This window comes from Aspergillus sclerotioniger (assembly GCF_003184525.1).
Source record: "Aspergillus sclerotioniger CBS 115572 chromosome Unknown BO94scaffold_3, whole genome shotgun sequence".
Taxonomy (NCBI): domain Eukaryota; kingdom Fungi; phylum Ascomycota; class Eurotiomycetes; order Eurotiales; family Aspergillaceae; genus Aspergillus; species Aspergillus sclerotioniger.
This window is the reverse complement of record NW_020290993.1, coordinates 527,985-548,912: the sequence shown is the minus strand read 5'-3', so window position 1 is coordinate 548,912 and position 20,928 is coordinate 527,985. Positions and strand designations below refer to the sequence as shown.

Sequence of the window (20,928 nt, the reverse complement as noted above, 5' to 3'; positions counted from 1 at the left end):
ATCCTGTTAGGTATATACGCGTATCATTGGGCATGTGTATGTGTAGTTACCTCTTTGTCTTGATCAGAAAACAAGTTCTATACGTCTGCCAGAGACACCTAGCAATCTACTCACGGCCAAGATCCCTAAGCGAGCGACTGAGCATTCACAACTTTGACTTTGGAGGACTCTTCTTTGGCCGCTCGGGAGCGGGAACATGATCCTTCCAACGAGGATCAATCGTCACCTTCTCGAGCTTCGATTTCTGACTCCACTGTTCCCGAAACTCTCTCTCCTCGGTTCGCCATCGTTCGATTTCAGCACCCAACCATTTACCTGCCGCATCTGCACATTGTATGGGAGCCTCCTGAGCAAGAAGATGACCAAATTCAGCCAGATAAACATCGCGCACCCGGCCAGCAGGAGCCCCACCACTGCCCCCAAGCCCCGTACCAGTGGCGGCCATTTTATCCGCCATCATTTCAGGAAGACACATGTCAGATTTACCGGCGAAGAGATAGCAGACGCTTGGACGAAGATGCGGGAGCATGGCGAAGACTCGCGACGGTTCGGGGCGGTAAAATGGCCATGAACCGAGGTGATCGGGATTGAGATCCGGATGGGTCACTTTGTTCACAAGGACTTTCTTTCCCGGGGGGCCGTCGTAATTAGGACGCGAGAAAGTGAAGACTTCTTGATGGAGGGTCGTTCTAATCGTGACGGGGCGATCGTTGTTTTCCTCATTTATCTTGGATTCGTCTAGTTGGTAGATGGCCGTGGGCAGTTCGCGGAGACCGTATTTGATCCAGCGGTCGAGGACGCGGGAGTCCCAGGCTTGGTAGAAAGGGTTTCTATTGAAGGCTTCTAGGGCGGCTTTTCGGGATGGCCATATGTCTCGTCGGTAGGTCGATAGTTGGGTTGTTTTAGTAATCCTTTCTCTCTGTCGGATGGCCATTTCGTATCCGTCCAGTTGGGTGGATTCGCGTTGGATTACGGGGTCGAGAAGGACTAGGGTGTGGATGAGACGTGGATGGATTAAGCATAGCTGTGCGCTGGGGGAGCATTAGGATCTTCTTGCGTGGGAGGGTTGAAAGGACCTACAGGTGTGCGCCGCCCATGCTGTGGCCAATTCCCACGATTGGGCGGGGCATTTCCTTGCGTTTGACATTGATAAGGTGAAGGAGGTCCCTGGGGTGGTCAAACCAGCTTGCTGTTTTGCATCTTGTCAGTATTGGTTATCGAGTGGCGACAAGGAGAGAAAACATACGGTCATTTCCCAAGAGATCCTCGTTCACTACGCTGCTTTCGCCCTGATGCGCTACATCTGCCATCCAAATGCTTCTGAGTCGGAACCCATTGGCTTTCGACCGGGCATATAATTCTTCCCACAGGGGTTCGTAGAGCTCCTGGTGGATGAGTTAGCTACTATGTATCCCAATGCGACACCACTTCTTAAGCGAGGTTCTCTAACCTTGGGAAACCCATTGGCATGGGCCGCAAGAATTGTTACATCTCCTGGTTGAGGATCAGGGTTGTCGAGTGGAATATATTGTTTGACAATCAGATTCAATACATCTTCCTGCTCGTTGGCCGTAGCTGCGGGATACTCCCGAATATGTTGGCATTCGACGATATGCTCAACAATGCGAAAAGGGCCACAGGGGGATGATGTTAACGACATGACGTGTGTTTTTTATTGAATGATATATAGACCATGCAGTATTGGGGAGTAACAATGGTATATATGGAAAACAGGAAACGGGGTGACATTATTCCCCAGATTCGGAGGCTTGGAACTGCCGGGGCTCACGATGAACCGAGGCTGTTCGATGACGGCCCGTGGAAGCTGGTGGGGCCCGAATGATACCGTTAGTTACAGTACAGGAATACAGGTATGGCTCGGTCATCGGAGGTTTTGCCTTACAAATTGCGCTATTCTTGATGATGGCAAAGTAGCGAGCTTCTTCCACATCACTAGGCAAGATGGCCGAGTTGGTCCAAGGCGTCAGGTTAAGGTCAACCTTAATATTCAGCTTCACAGCTTCCTGATCATCGTTTGATGGCGTGGGTTCGAATCCCACTCTTGTCATATCTTTTTGCATTTTTTCTTGGTGCTCTCTCTGCATGCACTGTCTGATGTTATCTATAAAATGTATCTACTTTCTTTCTTCGTACGCCATCTTTCGCGAATTATTATATGGAACATGTGTAACATCAAATTACCCATTCGATACTAATTACACTGTAATGTGCTTGCCAGGGTAGTTTGAAGACGGAGCTAGATATGTATCGCAACCCATGTATAAACATGGGGGCCTGGAGGGCCTGGAGCTACTACCAAGCCCTACGATGTATACACAGCATGTGAATGTCAAATCAGTCCACCCTATTCTGTACTCCATACTCGGTACAATGGGGCCTTATCATCCATTCTGTCGACCCCCCGGTACCTAATTCACTTGGGGTGTCATCCTTACTAATTCTGTCTGCACATGCAAACCATAAGGACCATCAATGAGCAGAATAAGCTCGACCGGCTACTACATAAACACGTCGCGGTAGCACTCGATCTGTCACTTTCCTCAAAGCGCGTCAGGCCCGACAAATCGGGTAAATTACATTCACGGCAAGTAAACGAAACAATGTATTGTAGGTCACATATACAGCTTCCAGACCAGAATAGAGTACTACAAATGCAAATAAAGAACCATCACATGAACAATGACAAGATCTAGACCTGGGCACGACTGTATTTGACATCACTTATTGACGATCTGCGATGTGTCTTATCTGCACGTGATCTGGTGTCGCGCGTCTGCGCGTCGCATCGCAAACCAAAAGAGCCCGACAGGCGCTTTCTCGTTCTGAGGTAGACTATCGATCAGCAAATGTCACCCTCTTCTCTTGAAACGCACCACCCCTACCATATTGACTCATACTGAGAGGTAAACTCCCCACAATGGCAGACCAGGAGGAAGAGCTTCAACTCTTCAGTCAGTGCAAAGTCTGTATAATATGCTCCAAAGATCTTAGTGCCGATACGGCACATCAGGTATGACCTGCGCTAATATTCCTCCGACTAAATAATTGCAACTGACTAATGAATACTGATAACTATAGCTTGCATCCACAGTCGAAGAATATGGCGGTGAAACTGTCATATACGAACCGCCAGCCACCTTCCCACCCCTCTCTGAATTCACCCACCTTCTGTCCTGCACGGTCGACTTCCCTGCATTCGATGCGGCCAGCGATGCTTTGATACCGGTCGTCAAGCCCCATTGGCTGCATGCATGTCTTTCAAAGAGAAAGCTGGCCAACCCGCGGCAATATAGTCCGGACCCGAGACTGTTCCTGAACGATGTGGTGATCACTTGCGGTGATATACCGGGTGGCGATAAGGAGGCTATAATCGGAGGTGTACTGGCAAAAGGAGGAATTTACAGCCCCAAGGTCTCTCAGCAGGTCACGCATCTGGTTGATTTGACCGCAGACTCTGATAAGGCTCGACTGGTCGTTGCGAAGAAGTTGAATATCAAGATAGTGCTTCCGCATTGGTAAGGCGAGTCCTCGTTGAGGATGGCTCAGTCTAACGAGTGATCTATAGGTTTGACGATTGCCTAAAGCTTGGAAGAAGGATTGATGAGCGTCCATATACCCTTCCAGACCCGGAAATTTTACGTGCAGCTCCAGATGCGCCCATACGCTCCTCAGAAAATCGTGACATCATCGGCGCATCCACGACAAATCCAGCTACCCTACCTTCATCAGTCAAATCGCCCGAGACGCAGCCCAGCCTTACCGTATTTCAAGACAAGCATGTCATGCTCTCCTCGGACCTTGGCATCGGGCCTCGTCTACTCGGATCGATCGAAGAAATCATCAATAATGGCGGGGGCTCTGTCACAACAGATGTCTCCAAGGCGGACATCCTGATCTGTCGCTATAGAGAAGGGTTCGCATACCGCACGGCATCGAGGCTGAACAAGGACGTCGGAAACCTATCATGGCTTTACCACATGATGACTTACAACACTTGGACGTCTCCCCTACGGCGATTACTACACTACCCCGTATCGCGCTCTGGGATCCCGGGCTTCAAGGGATTCAAGGTCAGTCTGTCCAACTATGTTGGAGAGGCTAGAGCCTACCTGGAGAATTTGATTACTGCAACGGGCGCAGAGTGCACGAAGACGCTGAAGCAAGAAAACACCCATCTTGTGACTGCCCATGGGAACAGCGAGAAATGCGCCGCTGCAAAAGAGTGGGGGTTGCACGTTGTCAACCACCTGTGGCTGGAAGAGAGCTACGCAAAATGGAAACTACAACCAGTATCTGATCCTCGCTACACCCACTTCCCCAAGAGGACGAATCTAGGCGAAGTTGTTGGACAGACCAGGCTGGACAGGTCGATCCTTGAGAGCCTATTCTTCCCGTCTGAGACGCAAGCCCGAGTCACGGCCAGCCCTCGACGAGCGATGCAGACCAAGGAACAGAATACCGTAGCTAAGTCAACGGATACCATGCAACCACCATCAGCAAAGGTGACAGAATCCGAGAGCGAAGTACCACCACCACAGAGTGCGACACCGCGTCCAGTCGGCAAATCGCGGAAGGCTGGCGAAACCCCGAAATTACAGACGCCGCGTGCTCGGCTTGCATCTGAAGGCAAGGAAAATGAAACGCCATCGACGACAAGCAGCCGTAGGTCGAAGGATGCCGCAACCGCTCGACTGCATGAGATCGCACCGGATATTGCCTTGTATGAAAAAGAGAAGAAGCGTGTTGGTGGTGTGATTTATGGTGGTCGACGGAAGACCGATGAGGATCGGGTCACACTCAACAATAGCAAGAAGCGACGGTCAATGGAGGCGGGGGAAGAGAGCGACGAAGAGGATACGACGGAAGCAAAGAGGCAGAAGAAGTCGAAGCCTCCTGTCGCAATGCACCTCTTAATTACAGGGTACCAAAAATGGGTTGGAAACGCGAAGAAGGAAGACTCAGATAAGGTTTGTTTACCTATATATACGCTGTTAACCGAGAAATTGTCTAATGATGAATAGCGCCAACTTCGTGATCTTGGTGTCCTGGTTGTCCAAGATGCTCGGAGATGCTCCCATCTTGCGGCTCCATCCATCCTACGAACCCCCAAGTTCGTCAATGCGCTCGCATACGGCCCGGTGATTATGAACATTGAATTTATCACGCAGTGCCTCAAACGGGACGAACTTCTGGACCCTGCAGATTTTCCCCTGAAAGACGAAGCCTCCGAGAAGAAATACGGATTCTCTCTGGAAGCAGCAAAAGCAAACGCCAAGCAGAACAAAAACAAGCTCCTGCGCGGGTACCAGATCTATTGTGTGGAAACGATTCGTGGCGGGTTTGATGCGTTCAAATCCATTGTGGATGCCAATGGAGGAGAGTGCTCCCTATTCCGCGGCCGTGTTTCGTACCGGTCACAGCGGGAGGAGAGCGACGAGAGCTCGGGAGACGACGATCGCAGCCGGAAGGAGACATATTTGCTGAGCAGCACTGCTGTAGACCACGTCAAGTTGTGGCCGCGGTTCCGCCAGATGGTACTGAGCACAGGCAAAACGCCGCGGATTGTCCGCGTGGACTGGCTCCTTGATATTGCCATGTCACAAACGTCGCATACAGCAGATGCATATGAGCTGAATGAGGACATGGCGGAAGACATGGAGCAGTAGTGGTATCAGATTGGTGTTAGGAGTGCTCGATGACATATTTGCTTGTATTGGCGGCGGATATTCGCATAGCTCTTTCGGGGTCATTGCCTAGATTTTGTATGTATAACCCTTACTTTCATATGAAGATAGTTGCCCATCCACAGCGTTTCCCAAGGACATTTATGAATCAATGAATCGAGAGCGGCGCCATCTCCTTAAAAGAACTTGACACCCTCTTGGCCCTCACCACCGAAGACCTGTGCTTTTCCTCGTTTCACGAGAACATTAAGGGACTTGAGCATCACATCCGGATCCATCCCATGCCATTCTGTTCAAGTCAGTTACCACGCCACACCACACCACACTCCGCAACAAGTGACCACCTACCTTGCGACATCGTAGCCTCCCCCTCCAACAACTCATACACCGTAAGCACCACATTCTTCTGGCCCGTATTCTCCACCTAGCCAACAATTAGCAACTGCACTATCCCCCTCATCCATTCCATATGAAATGATAAATAGATAGAATGCATACCCAATCCGCAACAACCCCCGCCCACTCCTCCGGCCTCCTCCACCAAATCCACGCCACCGTCTTATTATTACTCCCCCCATCAATCCACTCAGCCCTTTTCCCTCCCCCACCCTCCTCTTCACCCCTCGCCATCCAATCCAGAATATCCCGCGCATCGCTCAACGATATCCGTTTCCGCAACGTCGCGTTATGAAATAGCGGGGACTCGATGGCCTCGATCACCGAGAGTCGGTATGTCCGGTGATGCCGACACCAGGATTGTATCAAGGAGGACCATTTCTGGAGTTGAGATGTGCGTGTGGTGCTGTTGGGTTGCGGGGTGAAGAAGGCCGGGAAGGAATAGGTGAGGGGGAATTGGAAGGGAGGGGTTGTTGTTGTGGTGGTGGTCATTTCCGTTGTGTCTGATGTATATCTCCCTGATGGTATTATCTCTCGAGTCGCTGGGTTATGTTATTAATCCAAAGTATAGCCCCCCTAAAAACAGCTTTCAATAAGTAGATAGTAAAGATAGTGGTTTGTCGTGTTGGTGGTGGCCGTGATCGATAAGCCCAGCCCAGCCTAGCCCACCCGAACGTCACCGCCAGCCAACCTACCTACCAATTTCTCTCCGCCCTTGAAATTTCCGCACCTCCGCAATCACCGCAACCCCTCTAAGACCAAACAAAACCCCTCATCGCTTCTTCCCCTCAATTGTCCCAAGTTCAAACATCTCTCACAACAAATAATGTCGCAACCTCCCGCGAAGCGCCAAAAGCGCGCCGAATATCGCAAACAAGCTGCCGAAGCGGTCGTCGCGACACCGGATGAATCAGCTAAGATTAAGCTGCCCAAGAAGAAGTTCTATCGGCAGCGGGCCCATGCGAATCCGTTTTCGGATCATCAGTTGAATTAGTATGTTGGTTTGGTGGTTTGGGGGTTTAAGATGGGGGTGGGGGAGGGTGTGGCATTATGCTGACTTCTTCTTTTTTTCAGTCCTCTTAGCCCGGCGCATATGGATTGGGCATCGCATTTCCCGGCTTTTGTGAACCCTGATCCCGCACAGACTAATCCAATTGGAACGAGGAAGTTGCTTAAGGATGTGGAGGTCGTGGATATTGGGTGTGGGTTTGGTGGGTTGCTTGTTGGGTTGGCGGGGTTGTTGCCCGAGACGTTGATGGTTGGTATGTATTGTCCTGTGTCTTATCTGGTTCAAAAGGGAATGGATGCATGAGGGAGGAGAGAGATATGGTGAGCTAACATGGTTCTATAGGGATGGAAATCCGTGTCGCCGTCCTCGACTATCTAAGCACTCGTATTCAAGCGCTCCGCGTGCAACAACAGCAACAGCAACCGAAAACACAATCGCAGTCGCAGTCGCAACCTCCCTCTTCTACCTCGACCCCTGCCCCTACCACCCCTGTGGCTGATACACCGGCCGACGCTCCGGCCACCCCGGACCCGAATACCAGTACCGATCTCGTCCCCGGAGGTTACCAGAATATCTCTGCGATTCGCAGCAACACGATGAAGTTCTTCCCGAACTTTTTCAATAAGCATCAGCTCTCGAAGATCTTTATCTGTTTCCCGGATCCGCATTTCAAGGCGAGGAAGCACAAGGCGCGCATTATCTCGGAGACGCTGAATGCTGAGTATGCGTATGCGCTGCGGCCTGGGGGTTTGTTGTATACGATTACGGATGTGGAGGAGTATCATCATTGGATTTTGAGACATTTCCGGGATGAAACTGTCGTTGAGGAGGGGGAGAATGAGGGCCCGACGGTGAAGGAGTTGTTTGAACGGGTGTCTGAGGAGGAGTTGGAGAAGGATGAGTGTGTTCAGGTGATGAGGGAGGCGACGGAGGAAGGAAAGAAGGTCACAAGGAATAACGGAAACAAGTATGTGGCTGTGTTTAGGAGGAAGCAGGACCCGGAGTGGGCTTGAGGGCCCTGGATTGCGGGAATTTCTTGAGTTGATAGACTTGCTTTGAGATAAAAGTTAGATCTGGATGTTTATGGTACTTGTGTGACCTTGCCGGGATGCTAATGCACAGTTATATGGTTCCACTGCTTTCAATTGAAGTTGCAAGCCTATATACAGTGGCGTCCTCCCCTCGGTGGGTCTATGGTGCACCTCATAAAATTGGTGCCAGATGCCTGGACTTCAATAAATGTGCTGTCACCGGCTGATATTCCGTACCATCACACGCGCCCCATGGCGTCAGTACGACGAAACCAGATATGTATCGCAATAAAGACGACCACTCCAAGGGCAAGCATGGCGGAGATAACCGAGAATCCCATGATATACTTCGGACTGTCCGACGAAGGAAACAGATACTGCGATTGATTGATTAGAACTGTCTGTCGTAGTTAAAGATTGTTCATACCGATCCGTATATTTGAGCCAGATTGCCTAGAGCATTTACCAGCGCAAGGCTGACACCTCTTACCTGTGGATGCATGTTTGCAAAGGCGGATGATGCATAGGCAAGCGTGCCTCCATTCGTTGCCCACAACCCGGCGGCCATAAGAACCAGAAGGACATATCGCGCAGTGTAATTATATACGAGGCAGACTGCAACAGAACAAGCTAGTGATGCAGCCAGCCAGCAAGCGATGACAAGACCCCTCCACTGGGGAGCTTTATCGCTGAAGTAAGCTGTGATTGCGGTGCAGACAAAAGCGACTGCGTAAATGGGTACCGTTAGGAAATTTACCCTTTCAGTGGATGAGTCGCCGAAAAGACCTGCCACAAGTGTGGGATAAAAGTATGACAGTGTGCTGGAGCCGACAATCACCTACTCAATGTCAGAATTGGGACCAGTGCAAGTAGGAAAACGGCTACTATACCATATACCCGACCACAAATCCCCATGTTCGCCAATCTCTGGCCGACTTTATAACGGCGTGCCAGTGAGACAACTGGACGCTGTCTTCGGTCATGGCAGTGACATCGTCTGTTGTAAGCCGTGAAACAGCTATATAACGCTCTCTCTCCGATAGTCGTCTCGAGGTGGCTGGAAAGTCTGGCAGGATGAATGCACATATTATTGCGACTCCCACAGTTGCAGACCCCTCGACGATGAACAGCCACCGCCATCCTCTAATTCCATGCGCTCCTTCCAGACCTTGAATAATACCTGCTGCTAAAAGAGCCCCGAAGGCTCCCGACAAGATTGCGGCAGATATATAAACGCCAAACCTCTTCGACTGTTCAGTTCGTTTATACCAAGACGAGAGAACAAGGAGGACACCGGGTGCGAATCCTGCTTCGACACAGCCTATTGGAATCAGAATGATGTCCCTTCCATGATCCATACTCATGCAATACTGAAAAGAACATCTCACCTATCAAGGTGCGTAAAACAACCAGATGCTTGAAGTCTTTTATCACGCTCATCAAGCAGGTCAATGTCCCCCAAACCACCATGATGCCCGATAGGAACAACGAAGGGCGCGAGTGGCTTAGGATTAAACTGCGGCGTTTCACCAACGGTTATCATTTAGGCACACTTCCAGGGAGTAGATGCGGAACTTACTTGCTAGGTACTTCGAAGATGACATATCCGATGAAGAAGACAACAAGGGCAATTGAATATTGACCCGATGTCAGGTCCAGATCCGTTTGCATTCCTGATATTTTTGCGTTGCCGATACTTACGTACCCCAATTAGCAGGTAGTTTGTAGGGATAGCGCAGTGGCAGCTGTGACAGAAGACATACTTGGTTCGATCCATGTAAGAGAGTAGGTACATGATCCAAATTGTTGGAAGCAATGTCAAGTCGACCTTCCGAACAAGATCTTTCTCTTCTTTGGAAGAATAGGATGGAATTGTCACATTCTCTATTTCTTCCGTGAACGAGGCATCGCCCTTGATCTGAGAATCAGAGTCTCCCGCCATTGGAAGCTGAAGAGCTTTTCTAGAGTGACCAAATCATGAAAATCTTATTGAGAACCGAATGGAAAGCAGGAATAGCTAGCTCCGACTGGCTTACATCGCAATTGTCAGAGCACCGATTCATCGAAGGATATTTATGCCGGCTCGACACCCGGCTTCTATGCCGAATTTGAATGGGGGAATGATATGGTGCGTCGGAAGACATCGCTCGACATGGGGGAGACGTCATTTGATCTAGGTAGCAGCTATATCCTTCAGTCCCAGTGGGGAAGTCATATGCATCTGTAGTCGTGGTAGCATTAGACGCGAGGCAATGATAGCAATGAGGATGCGATCCCCGCAGAGCTTAATTTCCCCGCAAAGCTGGGGTTGGCATCAAGCAAGCTGACAGGGGGTGGGTGCCTCGACTCGAGGCATCGCCTCCTTGCATCTTGCAGCCCCGAGGGAGGGTCTATCTGCCTATGGTTTTCTCTCACATGGAGGTTGCCACGAGACGAGTCAAAGCCCCGAGCCGAGGCGAGGGGAGAGTAACGCGAAGTCTCCTTCCTCTTCCGAACTACGTATTCATCCGAAAGCTCCGAAGGCAATGACCGAAACCCGCCGCGACTGGCACGATTAATTCAAGGATTATAACGATGCTTCAAACCAAAATGCATTGTTTAGTTAACTCATTCGCTATCGAAACACCTAAGCATATGCTCTTGCGAAACTCCCGCTGGATGCTATGCAGATGACAATTCATAGAAATCGCAGACAATGCGGAAAAACCAAAGTAACCTCAGCCCATGCTCGTTACCAAGCACTGCACCCCATCGTACGCCGATCGTCATACCGATCATAACGTCAGTCGTCCATCGGCAGACAGCTCCAGAGGCCCCAAACTCCGACATTCATCATTCGGTAAAGAAAAAAAAAATACGTTATGGCGACGCCTTCAACCGGATTCCCTCACATCTCTCACAAACAGCCAGCTGGACTGGCCCGCCAATGATACGTCCCTTGGCTGTTCTTTTAGGCTCGCCTTCGCGAACGAAGTATCGACCGTCGGGGCCGAATCCATCGCCGCATTCGTGGCAGACAAAGCACTGATCATGCCACTGCCCCCCAATTGCGCTTATCACGACATCGTCCAGCACAGGCTTCTTGCATCCAATACACCGAGGAGCTGTGCGACGAGAGTGGCAGTGCAAGCACCATGCAAAACCATCCTTTTCTACAAACGGCGTTTCCGCATTGAAAGGCTAGAAAAGAAGATCCGTTAGCATCCGCCAATCTCAAATTAGAAGGGAAGGCCGTACATCACCACATTCGGCACAGAAGAAGTGCCCAACGTGCCACTCAGCTCCACAGGCAACTACCACTTCTCCTTCTATTGGGGTCTTGCAGCTCTTGCACCTTGGGCTGAATGACTCATGGAAGTCAAGGTGACAGTAGAACCTCGGCGCATGAGCCTCTTCATCATCGGCAGGAGCTTCCGCGAGCCGCTCCTTACGACTTGCCTCGGGTTCCTCATAGAATGCAACACACTCCAGGGCAGTCTGGCACTGGTGACACACGAAACACTCGGGGTGGAATCGCGCCCCAGCAGCGGTCACAATCTTACCTGCAATTGGCAGAGAGCAAGCCTCACACGTCGCGGTGGGAACACCGGAGCGGGCGTAGGTGGACAACCAGCGACTCTGCAGTCCTGTTGTGGGCTTCTTCGGAGATCGGCTGGGGGGGTTGTTATTTCTCGATGAATTTGACGATGATTTCGCGCTAGTCGCTGGGCTCTGGGATGGACCGGCCATCTCAGAGATAGTAGGCTCCTTGTTATCTGGCAAATTGATAACCGGAATAGATGGCGCCTCAGATACTTCAATCGTCGGTGCAGCAGGCTCCGGAGAAGGCGCCATAGGGGTTGCGTCCCACCCTTTCAAACCGTCCTGGTTACGCGGATTCTGCGCCTCAGTTGGCTTCCAAGAAGGATCGAAACTCACGATCGGTCGGCCGGCACGATCACTCACGGCAGTTGGCATAGGCAGCCGAGTGCTCCGATCTCTCAGTTTCTTGCTAGTAGCTGCTCGAATATCGTCGCTGCGGATCTCCAGTCCATCTTTCATATAGATCTCCTGCTCCTCTAACCCGGAGGTTGGCGCGGAGGGTTGCGAGAGCGGGTCGTTCATTCTATACTCGGGGTTTCTTGATTGGGTTGGGGGATTCTTATGGATTTCAAAGCGAGACAGCTTGTCAACAAAGGAAAGGCCGCTAAACCGACCAGGAAGCGGACGTGACCCGCGAGGAAGAGCGTTTCGTGGCTTATTCTTCAAAGCTGACGAGTCTGACCTTGAGAAATCGGGACGGGTATCCTCGTCCTTCCGAGGAGACAATTGAGGCTCCTCGTATATTTGGTCGTTCGGGTTTCTGAAGATACCCTTAGATGAGTCCCTACCGACATTCGCCAAACCCAACCCATGGCTGGTGCTCGTATGCTGGGTTGTGTCTTCTTCCCGCGGCAACGCAAAGTTGACCTTCAGGTTTTTCCGTAGTGTTCCATTCTTCTTAGGGCTCGGAATCTCCTCTTCTAAGATAGGTTGTTGTTCATGCGCCGTCTTTTCACCCGACCCTCGGGAGCCGCTAGTACCGTTGTAGCTCACGGTTGATCCCTGGTACGCAAGACGGCGGCTGCCCCGCCGTGGAGTTGGGGAGCCCAGCCTCTCACCATGTGAAGAGTAACTATTCCTATCTGGACTTTTCCGGACCGCATCCAAGTCGGGGTTATGGTACGGTGCATATGGGTTCTTATAAGGCACACCGGGGTTTTGATGCATCCACACCAGCTCAGTAGCCTCATCTTGAGCAGCTTCGTGGAGCTCGATGTCATCGTGTAGGTCCATCTCTTGTAACGCATCCCGCAACGACTTTGCTTCCTCCTTCTCTATCCGTCGTTGAGGACTCTCGCGATAAGCCGTTTTGGGAGAGGTAGGGACAACACGACTGAAGGCGCGAGCTGGTGAGACATTCTGCCGTAGAGGGACTGTTCTCGGTTCTTGGACTAACGGGCGCCCGGCGGGGCTGCCCAGCGCGCCCCGGGATGACGTTGGCCTATGGTTCGAGAGCGAGCTGGTGGCCCGAGGATGCTCGACCTCGGCTGGTGGTGTGCTTGAGTACACACTCGAATGCCCATACGATGACATTGCAGATGCCGCCCGCGGAGGGAGATCTTCACGAGCGTCGGAAGATGACCCTGTCGGTCTCATAGGGAGCGGCCTTGATCCGCCGGGACGCGTGGGACGATTTGTCCGCAGATCTTTCAGATAGGTCGCTGTCAGGCCAGATATTAATATTGATACGTCAACCACAAACGGTCACTCGGCCAACATTCTCAGAAGAGGCCAGCAATTCTCCGAACCAGTTTCGCAGCGTAAACACATACCGATCTGATCGTTGGACATGTAAGTTGGGCCAGGAGGGGAGAATTTCCGCTGGCCGTCTTTGGCCTTCTGAAACGGAGGCCGGTACATCATGCTGGCCATGAAAGTTGTTCCTAAAGGGTCATACCAAGGGGAGTATCAGGAAGGGGTAGGATGATGAGTTGGCTCTCAGCAGCAGAGCTATGAAGTAAGTGTCTAATATAATCGAACAGAGCCAATGAGATTCGAAAGGGTGGCTGGGGAGTGGACCAGGGATGGAATGAACTAGAGAGATCGGATCAGCCCAACTAGATCCGCTTTCCTTGCTTAAAGGCGATGAAGGGTTATGCTTAGAAAGGTTAGCGAGTTAGCGCGCATAGAAGAGAGTGGTTAGTGAGTGATTAGTTTAATATTAATCTCATGGATGCGAGTTGCTTTAGTGATAGGCAGGGGGTCGGACGGAGGAAGAAGAAGCTATGACCATTACCCGCCGAGGCACAACAACGTGCCTGACCAAACACTGCAAACACCAGGTGCCGGTTCTCAAGGCAACGCGGGGCTGTCTTACTGTTTGTTCAGCTGCCTTGGGCGCTATCTAGTATCTATCTATCTAGCCTATCTATCAATAATCACGGAGTACCCAATTCCTAGCGCAAACACCAACAGCCCAAGACTCCCCGCGAACTATCCCCCTTTTGGCGAAGCACCATCCTGCCAAACAGTCTAGCCAGCAAACCGTTGTTTCACTGAATGCACCATGTCGGGCAGGTCTCATCATCACGAGACGTCTGACGCGTGCAGGACATGCCAAGTCGCCATCTCTCGATTTCTCCGACTTACTGTATAGGTAAGTGGCTCGCATGTCCAGACTGTCAATCACGGCGATTCGACCACGTCTTACCACTTCATGCAGGAACTGCTGGAAAAGACTGTCTCTGACCTTGAAGCAGTTAACCCTCTGAAGTAGGAATGCCACATTTGTTATTCTTAGTCCTTGGAACAGGCACGTCAGATACATCTCATGGGAGTCATTGTGACGATACTTGCAACCGGTTGACGCTACTCCTATAGTCAGGATTGCCGACTTATGAGTCAACACGCAATGAATCATTCGCACAGAAGCCTTCTGGAAAAGGCCGAGTCTGCCACTCAACGGAACCATGAGCCAATTAGCTGGGACCCTCATGGTTCCCTGTGTACGTTGCACTCTGCTGCTGTGCAACCCGCCTTGGAACGACAAACTCATTTCCATAAACTTCCAGTTTCGCCGCTCCGGGCTCAAACACCGGTCCTTTATTGACCTGACAGCCGGTATTGGATCTAAATACCTTGCGTAGTCATTGCCTTCCTTATAGCTCACAGTGGACAAGATCGTCATGTCACCATGATCATCCGTCTCGCTCCTAACGGAAGAGACAAGGCTTTCTAGCCTTTCAGCGGAAGAAGAGGATGACCCGATGGATCTGAAAATTCGGACGGATGATCCGGTTATCATTGCCACCGTCTGTAGAAAAATTCTCTCACTGGAACCGGGTCAGCATGATCGACGCCGTAGAAGAGTGTTTTCTGCAAGGCCGGTGCAGGCGGCTGTCCTGATGAAAAGTCTCGACCACGTATTGCAATGCCTGAGTATAGGAATACGTGACAAGTCAAATCCCGAAATCGCGGTTCCTCGTCTCATATAATAGCAAGCTCACGACGTGGACAACATGGATGTATGCACATGGTTTGGATATCTAAGAGGAACCTATGCTGCGAATCGGGCCTTGTAGCACTCAAACGCTCAAAATTGAGCTATCGCTTACCGCTCCACCTTCTTATTTCCCCATCGACATCTCATCTAAGCTGCAGGGAATCAATTCCCTGCTCTCGAGTGAACCGCCTCGTGTTCTCCAGACTCCGCCCCGGGTTAATCGGCACAACGGTTGCGCTAACTGGACCCATGGGCGCCATCTTGCTCACGCCCGGGTGAAAGTCAACCCAATCAACAGACCAGGCAGAGCCGGGGGCACTCGGACTAATTACCGAACTGTATGTGGCCAAGGACCCAGTGACTGGTTCAGTATGCCTGACGATCTTGTTTCCTTTTAGGCCTTCTATGACACATCGGCGTCTTTTAAACCTTGCCTTTTCCTGGAGTCGTGCTTTAAATCCTGCGATATGTGGTGCTTTGATCTCTACCCCGCTGAACGTTCTCTTTTGCTCTAGCACTTGACTTTCTTGGCTGCCATTGCAGCTTCATGTGAATGTTCGATAGAGCCCTCGATGCCGTACCTGGAAGTCAACGATTGTGGTCTAGAGCAGCGTGTTGTATTCTCCTAACCTATCTCATCTCAGCATCAAAACATGGCTGATAATACGCCAATCGACATCATCCACTCGGAAGACTATGATGAAACTCCAGGCCTAGTTCCTCTGTCTCTAGACCAGCAACAAGATTCGACTCCCAAAGACGCAGAAAGCAAAGACGAACAACATATTCTTCCCGACGGCGGTTATGGCTGGGTTTGTGTCGCGTGCGTCTTCTGGATCAATGCCCACACGTGGGGAATCAACAGTGTGGGTTCTTCTGGATCCCTTCTCCGCTTCAAGACTAACGGACTTCATTTCCCGAACTATAGAGCTACGGCGTCTTCCTCTCCTACTACCTATCTCACAATGTTTTCCCCAACGGTTCTGCTTTAGCCTATGCCTTTACCGGCGGTCTCAGCATCTCCTGCGCCCTCCTGGTAGCTCCTCTCGCAACATCTCTCATCCACGTTTCCGGAACCCGTCTAGTCCTAAACCTCGGCGTCTTCTTCGAAACCGTCTCCCTAATCGGCTCCTCCTTCGCCACAGAACTTTGGCACATTTTCCTCAGCCAAGGCGTCTGCTTCGGATGGGGCATGGGCTTCCTCTTCGTCGGGAGCGTAGGCATAACCCCTCAATGGTTCCACCGCCGCCGCAGTCTAGCAATGGGCATCAATGCAGCCGGCTCAGGCATAGGAGGCCTAATCTACTCGCTCGCAGTCGGCGCCATAATCCCCAGACTAGGTCTAAGCTGGGCCTTCCGAATCCTAGGAATCATCGCCTGCATCGTCAACCTAGTATGCGCCAATCTACTAAGAGACCGTAACCACGACATCGGAAGCCGCCATCACGCATTCTCCTTCCCCCTCCTCAAACGACCCGAATTCCTCCTTTTCCTAGGCTGGGGCATTTTCAGCATGCTAGGCTATGTTGCCCTCCTATTCAGCGTTGCCAACTTCGCCCTCTCCGTCGGTCTCTCCCCACACCAGGGCAGCGTCGTCAGTGCGCTGCTCAACCTCGGTCAAGGCCTAGGACGACCCATCGTAGGCATGTTCAGCGATAAACTAGGCCGAATCAACATCGCCACGTTCCTCACCTTTCTATGTGGCTTATTCTGCCTAGTGATATGGACATTCGCCCGCAGTATGGGCGTGGTTTCATTCTTCGCTATCCTCGTCGGCACAGTAGCAGGTACCTACTGGGCAACGGTAACCCCCGTGCTGGCGGAGATTATCGGCTTGCGAGACCTTCCCAGCGGGTTGAGCATTACTTGGCTCGTGTTGGTGCCCCCCACGACCGTGTCTGAGGCTATTGCTCTTGTGTTGCGGGATAATGGCTCAAATGGCTCGGCTTATTTAAGAGTACAGATTTTCACTGGGTTTATGTATATTGGTGGCGCGGTGTGTTTGTGGCTTGTGCGAGGGTGGAAGATTGGGGAATTGGTGCGGTCTGAGAAGAAAGATGCGCCGTCTTCTGCTGGTGTGATGGTTGCTGATGGGAAGAAAGAGGGGGTCCCTGCGCAGGGGGGTGAGAAGTATGAACCTCCGGTTGGGATTCCTGCGCCAGATGCGAAGGAGGGTGAGCTCTGGTCACCGGTTCATCTATTGAGGGAGATGGTGGCTTTGAGGAGGGTTTAGTCTACAAAAGAAAAAGATGGGAAGGACAGAGCACGAAAGACTAGACTAGACTAGACTGGACTAGACACAAGATTACTGTCTAGATTGACATTCTAGAATAAAATTGCGTTGTTCAAGAAGAAACATAAACATATGGATTCTACATAAGCACCGCTAGACGCCTTATAGTCGTGGTGAGGTTGCATACCCAATATTCATTACTTGGAAACTTTTAGTCTAGGCATCGCTGCCCAAGATCAGTATTCTGACTCTCCTCTTTCCTGCACCGCGACCACCTTCTTCCTTCACGGAGCTGACGTTGACGTTGACCTTCTGGAAGAGTTCCACAGTCGAAACGTGTTCGGAGTCGGATTGTCCCTTGTTTGACACGCGCAGAGTATACTCTTCGTTGTCGAAGTCGCTCTGTCGGCGCGTCACCAGCTCCCGTCGTTCTTCGACAGTGCGGAGAGCGCTGTCACCCGGGAGCACGAAGTCCTCCAAGCGAACGACACCTTCGATGCCGAATCGCGGAACGAATACCACGACACCGTTTTCGAAGACACGCATGACGTATCCCTCCTCTTCAATGCCGCCGTCCACGCCATCCGCTGCCATCTTCTCGCCGCGCGCCTTGAGCGCCTGTCCGACGTAGTATTCGATGCTGGCGCGGCCCGCAAACTGGGCGTTGCGGTGACGGTAGTTGATGTTCCGGCAGATATCCTCAAGCCGGTTCCGAGTCATGACTCCTTCAACGACAGCGCGGCCATCTTCGCCTTCGTAGTTGATCGCCGAAGCGAGTTGGCGGTGGACCAACAGATCCGCGTAACGTCTGATGGGGGAGGTGAAGTGCGTGTAGATGGGTGAGGCGAGACCGTAGTGACGGAATTCGGACTCGGCGTGGGCTCCTGCGCAGAAGTACTCGGCGGAGGTCATGCAGCGTGTAGCGAGAATGCGGACCAGGGTGTTGAAGAAGGGGTTCTTCTCGTCCACACAACGGTCGAGGGAGTCGGCGAGGGCACGGGAGCTCGACACATCGAGTCTCATGTCCCGCTTCTTGGTAAGCTGGTTGATAATCTCTTCAAAGTTTTGCGGGGGAGGGGTGGCGTGGCGACGGAGCATGGCGGTTTGGGAAAAGGTGCTGTAGATCTTGGAAGCGACTGTGATGTTGGCGTGAAGCATGAATTCCTCGACGAGACTGTTTGTCTCGAGCATGGCTTTCGTCTTTACGTCTGTGAGTGGGTCACCGACTTCATCATTGTCGGCCTCGATCCGGACTTCTGGCGAGGCGAGATTCAGTGCACCTGCATCCATGCGCTTCTGTCGGAGGATCTTGGAGAAGCGGAGCAGAGTACGCATGCTTTCGGTGAGTTCGTCTTTCTGTGAAGGGTCGTCGATGCGCTTCTGGGCCTTCTCGTAACTGAAGGCTTCGCGAGAGCGGATGACGGACTTGGTGAAGTCCGCGGAAACGACTTCTGCGTTGGGCGTCATTTCCCATAGGACGGAGAAGGCGTAGCGCTCCACGTAGGGCTTGAGGGAACAAAGATCTGTACCGAGCAGGTGCGGCAACATGTCGATACGCTTATCTACCAGGTAGACTGTTGTTCCACGGAGACTAGCCTCCAGGTCCATCGCATTGTTTGGCTTGACAAAGTGAGACACATCTGCAATGTGGACACCGACTTCGAAGTTTCCGTTCGGTAATGGCCGTGCGTGCAAAGCGTCATCGATATCTTGACAACCTGGCGGATCGATACTGCAGATGAGGAGATCTCTAAGATCTCTTCGTCCCTTCCAGCCTATATCCTCCTTGCTAGCCGGTACTCTCCAGTCATGGCCCTCGGCAGGGAGGCAGTCGAGAACAGCCTTCGGGAATGGCTTGTATTGCACATCGTACTCAAGGAGCAAAGCTTCTGTCTCAGCTCCCTTAGTCTCGAGTTCTCCCAATGACCGGATAAAATGGCCAGTAGGGTACCTGGAATCGCGGTCCCAAGCGTCGATAGTGACCAGGATTCGTTGGCCCAAAAGATCGCCACCTTGTCTGGTACGGACTCTAATTTTTGGCACGCGTTTGTCCATAGGAAGCACGAAGACGTTCTGCTGGCGGCGACCGGAGCTAGCCTGAGCGCCTGTCGATCCTGCATCGACATGTCCGACATATTGACGCCAGTTGCGTTTCATAACCCCGACCACCTTGGCTGTTGGTTGCGGTCTTCCCTCTGAACTCTTCCCATGAGCCTTCCTAACCTCTTCTTGCAATGCCTTCCGTTCCCTCTCCGTCACCACCGCCTCGGTATCATCTGCATCGGGGTTGTCATTCTTCGTGACAGCCTCTTCGTCGACAAGTTTGGTTGAAGGGGACTTCCACTGGTCCTTGGGAAGTACTTCAATTACCACAACATCTCCGGAGATAGCTCTGTTGCTGTTATCGCGACCCAGAATGAGCAAGGGCTTGTCAAATGCCGGGGTGTTGACTGAGCCCTCCAAGTAGTTGTACGGCGACACGTTGAATACTCCCTGGTGCAACGTTCCGGCCCTTATGCCTGTCATGAGCTTTGACATCGAGTAGTATTCTGGGTAGAAAAGCTCGCCGCGGGCACCCTTCACTTCCCTGGCCTCCTTCGACTCGTTGATCATGTCAAGCAGCCTGTCGGAGTCCTCTAGACCTGATACATAGTCCGACAATGACAATGCCGTCACATCCTCATCCTTCGCTTTACGAAGGTTTTCCTTGTCATCAGTGATGACAACAATAGCCGGGATGTCATTCTTTTTTCCCTTTCTCGCCGTTGTCTTGAGATGCTCTGTATACCACTTCGCCACCGTTCGCACCGCTCTGTCATTTCTGTCGTTTATCGACTCATCGGGGCCCCTCCGAACATGGGTCTCCAGTCGGAACTCGTTAAAGAAGAGGTAGAAACGCTTTTCGTCGGTCTTGATCAGAGAGAGCAGACGGTTGTAGAGGGGCAGCGACTGGTTCTTCAGCTCCTCGAGGACGGTTTGGAGAATGATGACATCGTAGAAGGCTCCGGTATGTTCGAAAAGATCCATGCCATTTAGCAATGCATTCGTATCAGGGACGAGGTAGTGGCCGCGGGGGAAAGCGGTGGTGCCCGCAGGATGCTCCGAAAGCACGAACGGCGAAACTATTGTCGCATTAGCCACTGAACTAAATAAATGTGCATTTCATGTTCCTTACTGTTTCCATTAGCATCCGCTGGCGCAGTAGACGGGCATATCGAGCAAAGCTTGGATGAGCAAGGGATATCCTGTCTGAGGTAGAGTTCGCGAACGATCTTTTGAACTTTTCCACTTTTCGTGGATCTCACGAAGACTTTGCTGGTGACATTTGCTGCCTGCGGGTTAGAGGAGAAGTCTCTCCGAAGGCTCTTCATCTTGCCTGGATAGCGACCGCACTTTTGGCAGGTCGTTGAGTCTTGCGGTAAGTGTCGGTTTTTCAAGCCGTTGGTGGACTCCGTGACGTTTGCTCAGATCTGGATCCGCGACCTGAAGCGGGATCCAGACGTTTGCCCCCGATCGGGAAAGTCTGCCGA

At 51.7% G+C, this 20,928-nt stretch overlaps 10 protein-coding genes and 1 non-coding gene across 11 annotated transcripts; 4 read left to right on the top strand and 7 right to left on the bottom strand.

Annotated features, from left to right (window-relative positions):
• BO94DRAFT_620569 (putative toxin biosynthesis protein) lies at positions 1 to 1,716 on the bottom strand. Its single transcript, XM_025616939.1, has 4 exons — positions 1,451 to 1,716; positions 1,247 to 1,385; positions 1,081 to 1,189; positions 1 to 1,031 (listed from the first exon to the last, which is right to left on the bottom strand). The coding sequence occupies exons 1-4, from the start codon at positions 1,658 to 1,660 to the stop codon at positions 146 to 148; spliced, it is 1,344 nt and encodes a 447-aa protein (XP_025471845.1). The 5' UTR covers positions 1,661 to 1,716; the 3' UTR covers positions 1 to 145.
• A 32-nt stretch (positions 1,717 to 1,748) lies between these two features.
• Positions 1,749 to 2,081, bottom strand: BO94DRAFT_581426 (uncharacterized protein; the record flags this gene model as incomplete). Its single annotated transcript, XM_025615404.1, has 1 exon — positions 1,749 to 2,081. One exon carries the CDS (start codon positions 2,079 to 2,081, stop codon positions 1,749 to 1,751), a length of 333 nt encoding a protein of 110 aa, XP_025471844.1.
• On the top strand, positions 1,957 to 2,068 carry BO94DRAFT_t70. Its single transcript has one exon. It is a non-coding gene; the product is annotated as a tRNA-Leu (tRNA).
• A 782-nt stretch (positions 2,082 to 2,863) lies between the features above and the next one.
• Positions 2,864 to 6,074, top strand: BO94DRAFT_483593 (BRCT domain protein). The gene is made up of 5 exons (XM_025608928.1): positions 2,864 to 3,031; positions 3,100 to 3,536; positions 3,587 to 4,988; positions 5,043 to 5,996; positions 6,056 to 6,074. Exons 1-4 carry the CDS (start codon positions 2,939 to 2,941, stop codon positions 5,685 to 5,687), a joined length of 2,577 nt encoding a protein of 858 aa, XP_025471843.1. The 5' UTR covers positions 2,864 to 2,938; the 3' UTR covers positions 5,688 to 5,996; positions 6,056 to 6,074.
• Positions 5,882 to 6,593, bottom strand: BO94DRAFT_456746 (ESCRT-II subunit protein VPS25; the record flags this gene model as incomplete). Its single annotated transcript, XM_025607715.1, has 3 exons — positions 5,882 to 5,994; positions 6,054 to 6,129; positions 6,204 to 6,593. The coding sequence occupies 3 exons, from the start codon at positions 6,591 to 6,593 to the stop codon at positions 5,882 to 5,884; spliced, it is 579 nt and encodes a 192-aa protein (XP_025471842.1).
• A 243-nt stretch (positions 6,594 to 6,836) lies between these two features.
• On the top strand, positions 6,837 to 8,358 carry trm8 (tRNA (guanine46-N7)-methyltransferase). Its single transcript, XM_025616938.1, has 3 exons — positions 6,837 to 7,094; positions 7,176 to 7,363; positions 7,453 to 8,358. Exons 1-3 carry the CDS (start codon positions 6,928 to 6,930, stop codon positions 8,121 to 8,123), a joined length of 1,026 nt encoding a protein of 341 aa, XP_025471841.1. The 5' UTR covers positions 6,837 to 6,927; the 3' UTR covers positions 8,124 to 8,358.
• BO94DRAFT_606202 (vitamin H transporter) lies at positions 8,252 to 10,083 on the bottom strand (the record flags this gene model as incomplete). The annotated part of the gene is made up of 6 exons (XM_025616512.1): positions 8,252 to 8,518; positions 8,569 to 8,979; positions 9,032 to 9,462; positions 9,530 to 9,657; positions 9,721 to 9,837; positions 9,905 to 10,083. The coding sequence occupies 6 exons, from the start codon at positions 10,081 to 10,083 to the stop codon at positions 8,381 to 8,383; spliced, it is 1,404 nt and encodes a 467-aa protein (XP_025471840.1). The 3' UTR covers positions 8,252 to 8,380.
• Positions 10,084 to 11,000: 917 nt separating this feature from the next.
• Positions 11,001 to 13,256, bottom strand: BO94DRAFT_456412 (LIM domain protein; the record flags this gene model as incomplete). The annotated part of the gene is made up of 2 exons (XM_025607699.1): positions 11,001 to 11,321; positions 11,379 to 13,256. 2 exons carry the CDS (start codon positions 13,254 to 13,256, stop codon positions 11,001 to 11,003), a joined length of 2,199 nt encoding a protein of 732 aa, XP_025471839.1.
• Positions 13,257 to 13,913: 657 nt separating this feature from the next.
• On the bottom strand, positions 13,914 to 14,803 carry BO94DRAFT_530968 (uncharacterized protein). The gene has a single exon (XM_025610793.1). It carries the CDS (start codon positions 14,656 to 14,658, stop codon positions 14,095 to 14,097), a length of 564 nt encoding a protein of 187 aa, XP_025471838.1. The 5' UTR covers positions 14,659 to 14,803; the 3' UTR covers positions 13,914 to 14,094.
• Positions 14,804 to 15,818: 1,015 nt separating this feature from the next.
• BO94DRAFT_553036 (MCT family MFS transporter) lies at positions 15,819 to 17,398 on the top strand (the record flags this gene model as incomplete). The annotated part of the gene is made up of 2 exons (XM_025613628.1): positions 15,819 to 16,031; positions 16,094 to 17,398. The coding sequence occupies 2 exons, from the start codon at positions 15,819 to 15,821 to the stop codon at positions 17,396 to 17,398; spliced, it is 1,518 nt and encodes a 505-aa protein (XP_025471837.1).
• A 92-nt stretch (positions 17,399 to 17,490) lies between these two features.
• On the bottom strand, positions 17,491 to 20,843 carry BO94DRAFT_483574 (exosome catalytic subunit DIS3). Its single transcript, XM_025608927.1, has 2 exons — positions 20,574 to 20,843; positions 17,491 to 20,520 (listed from the first exon to the last, which is right to left on the bottom strand). The coding sequence occupies exons 1-2, from the start codon at positions 20,767 to 20,769 to the stop codon at positions 17,615 to 17,617; spliced, it is 3,102 nt and encodes a 1,033-aa protein (XP_025471836.1). The 5' UTR covers positions 20,770 to 20,843; the 3' UTR covers positions 17,491 to 17,614.
• Between the last annotated feature and the right edge of the window lie 85 nt (positions 20,844 to 20,928).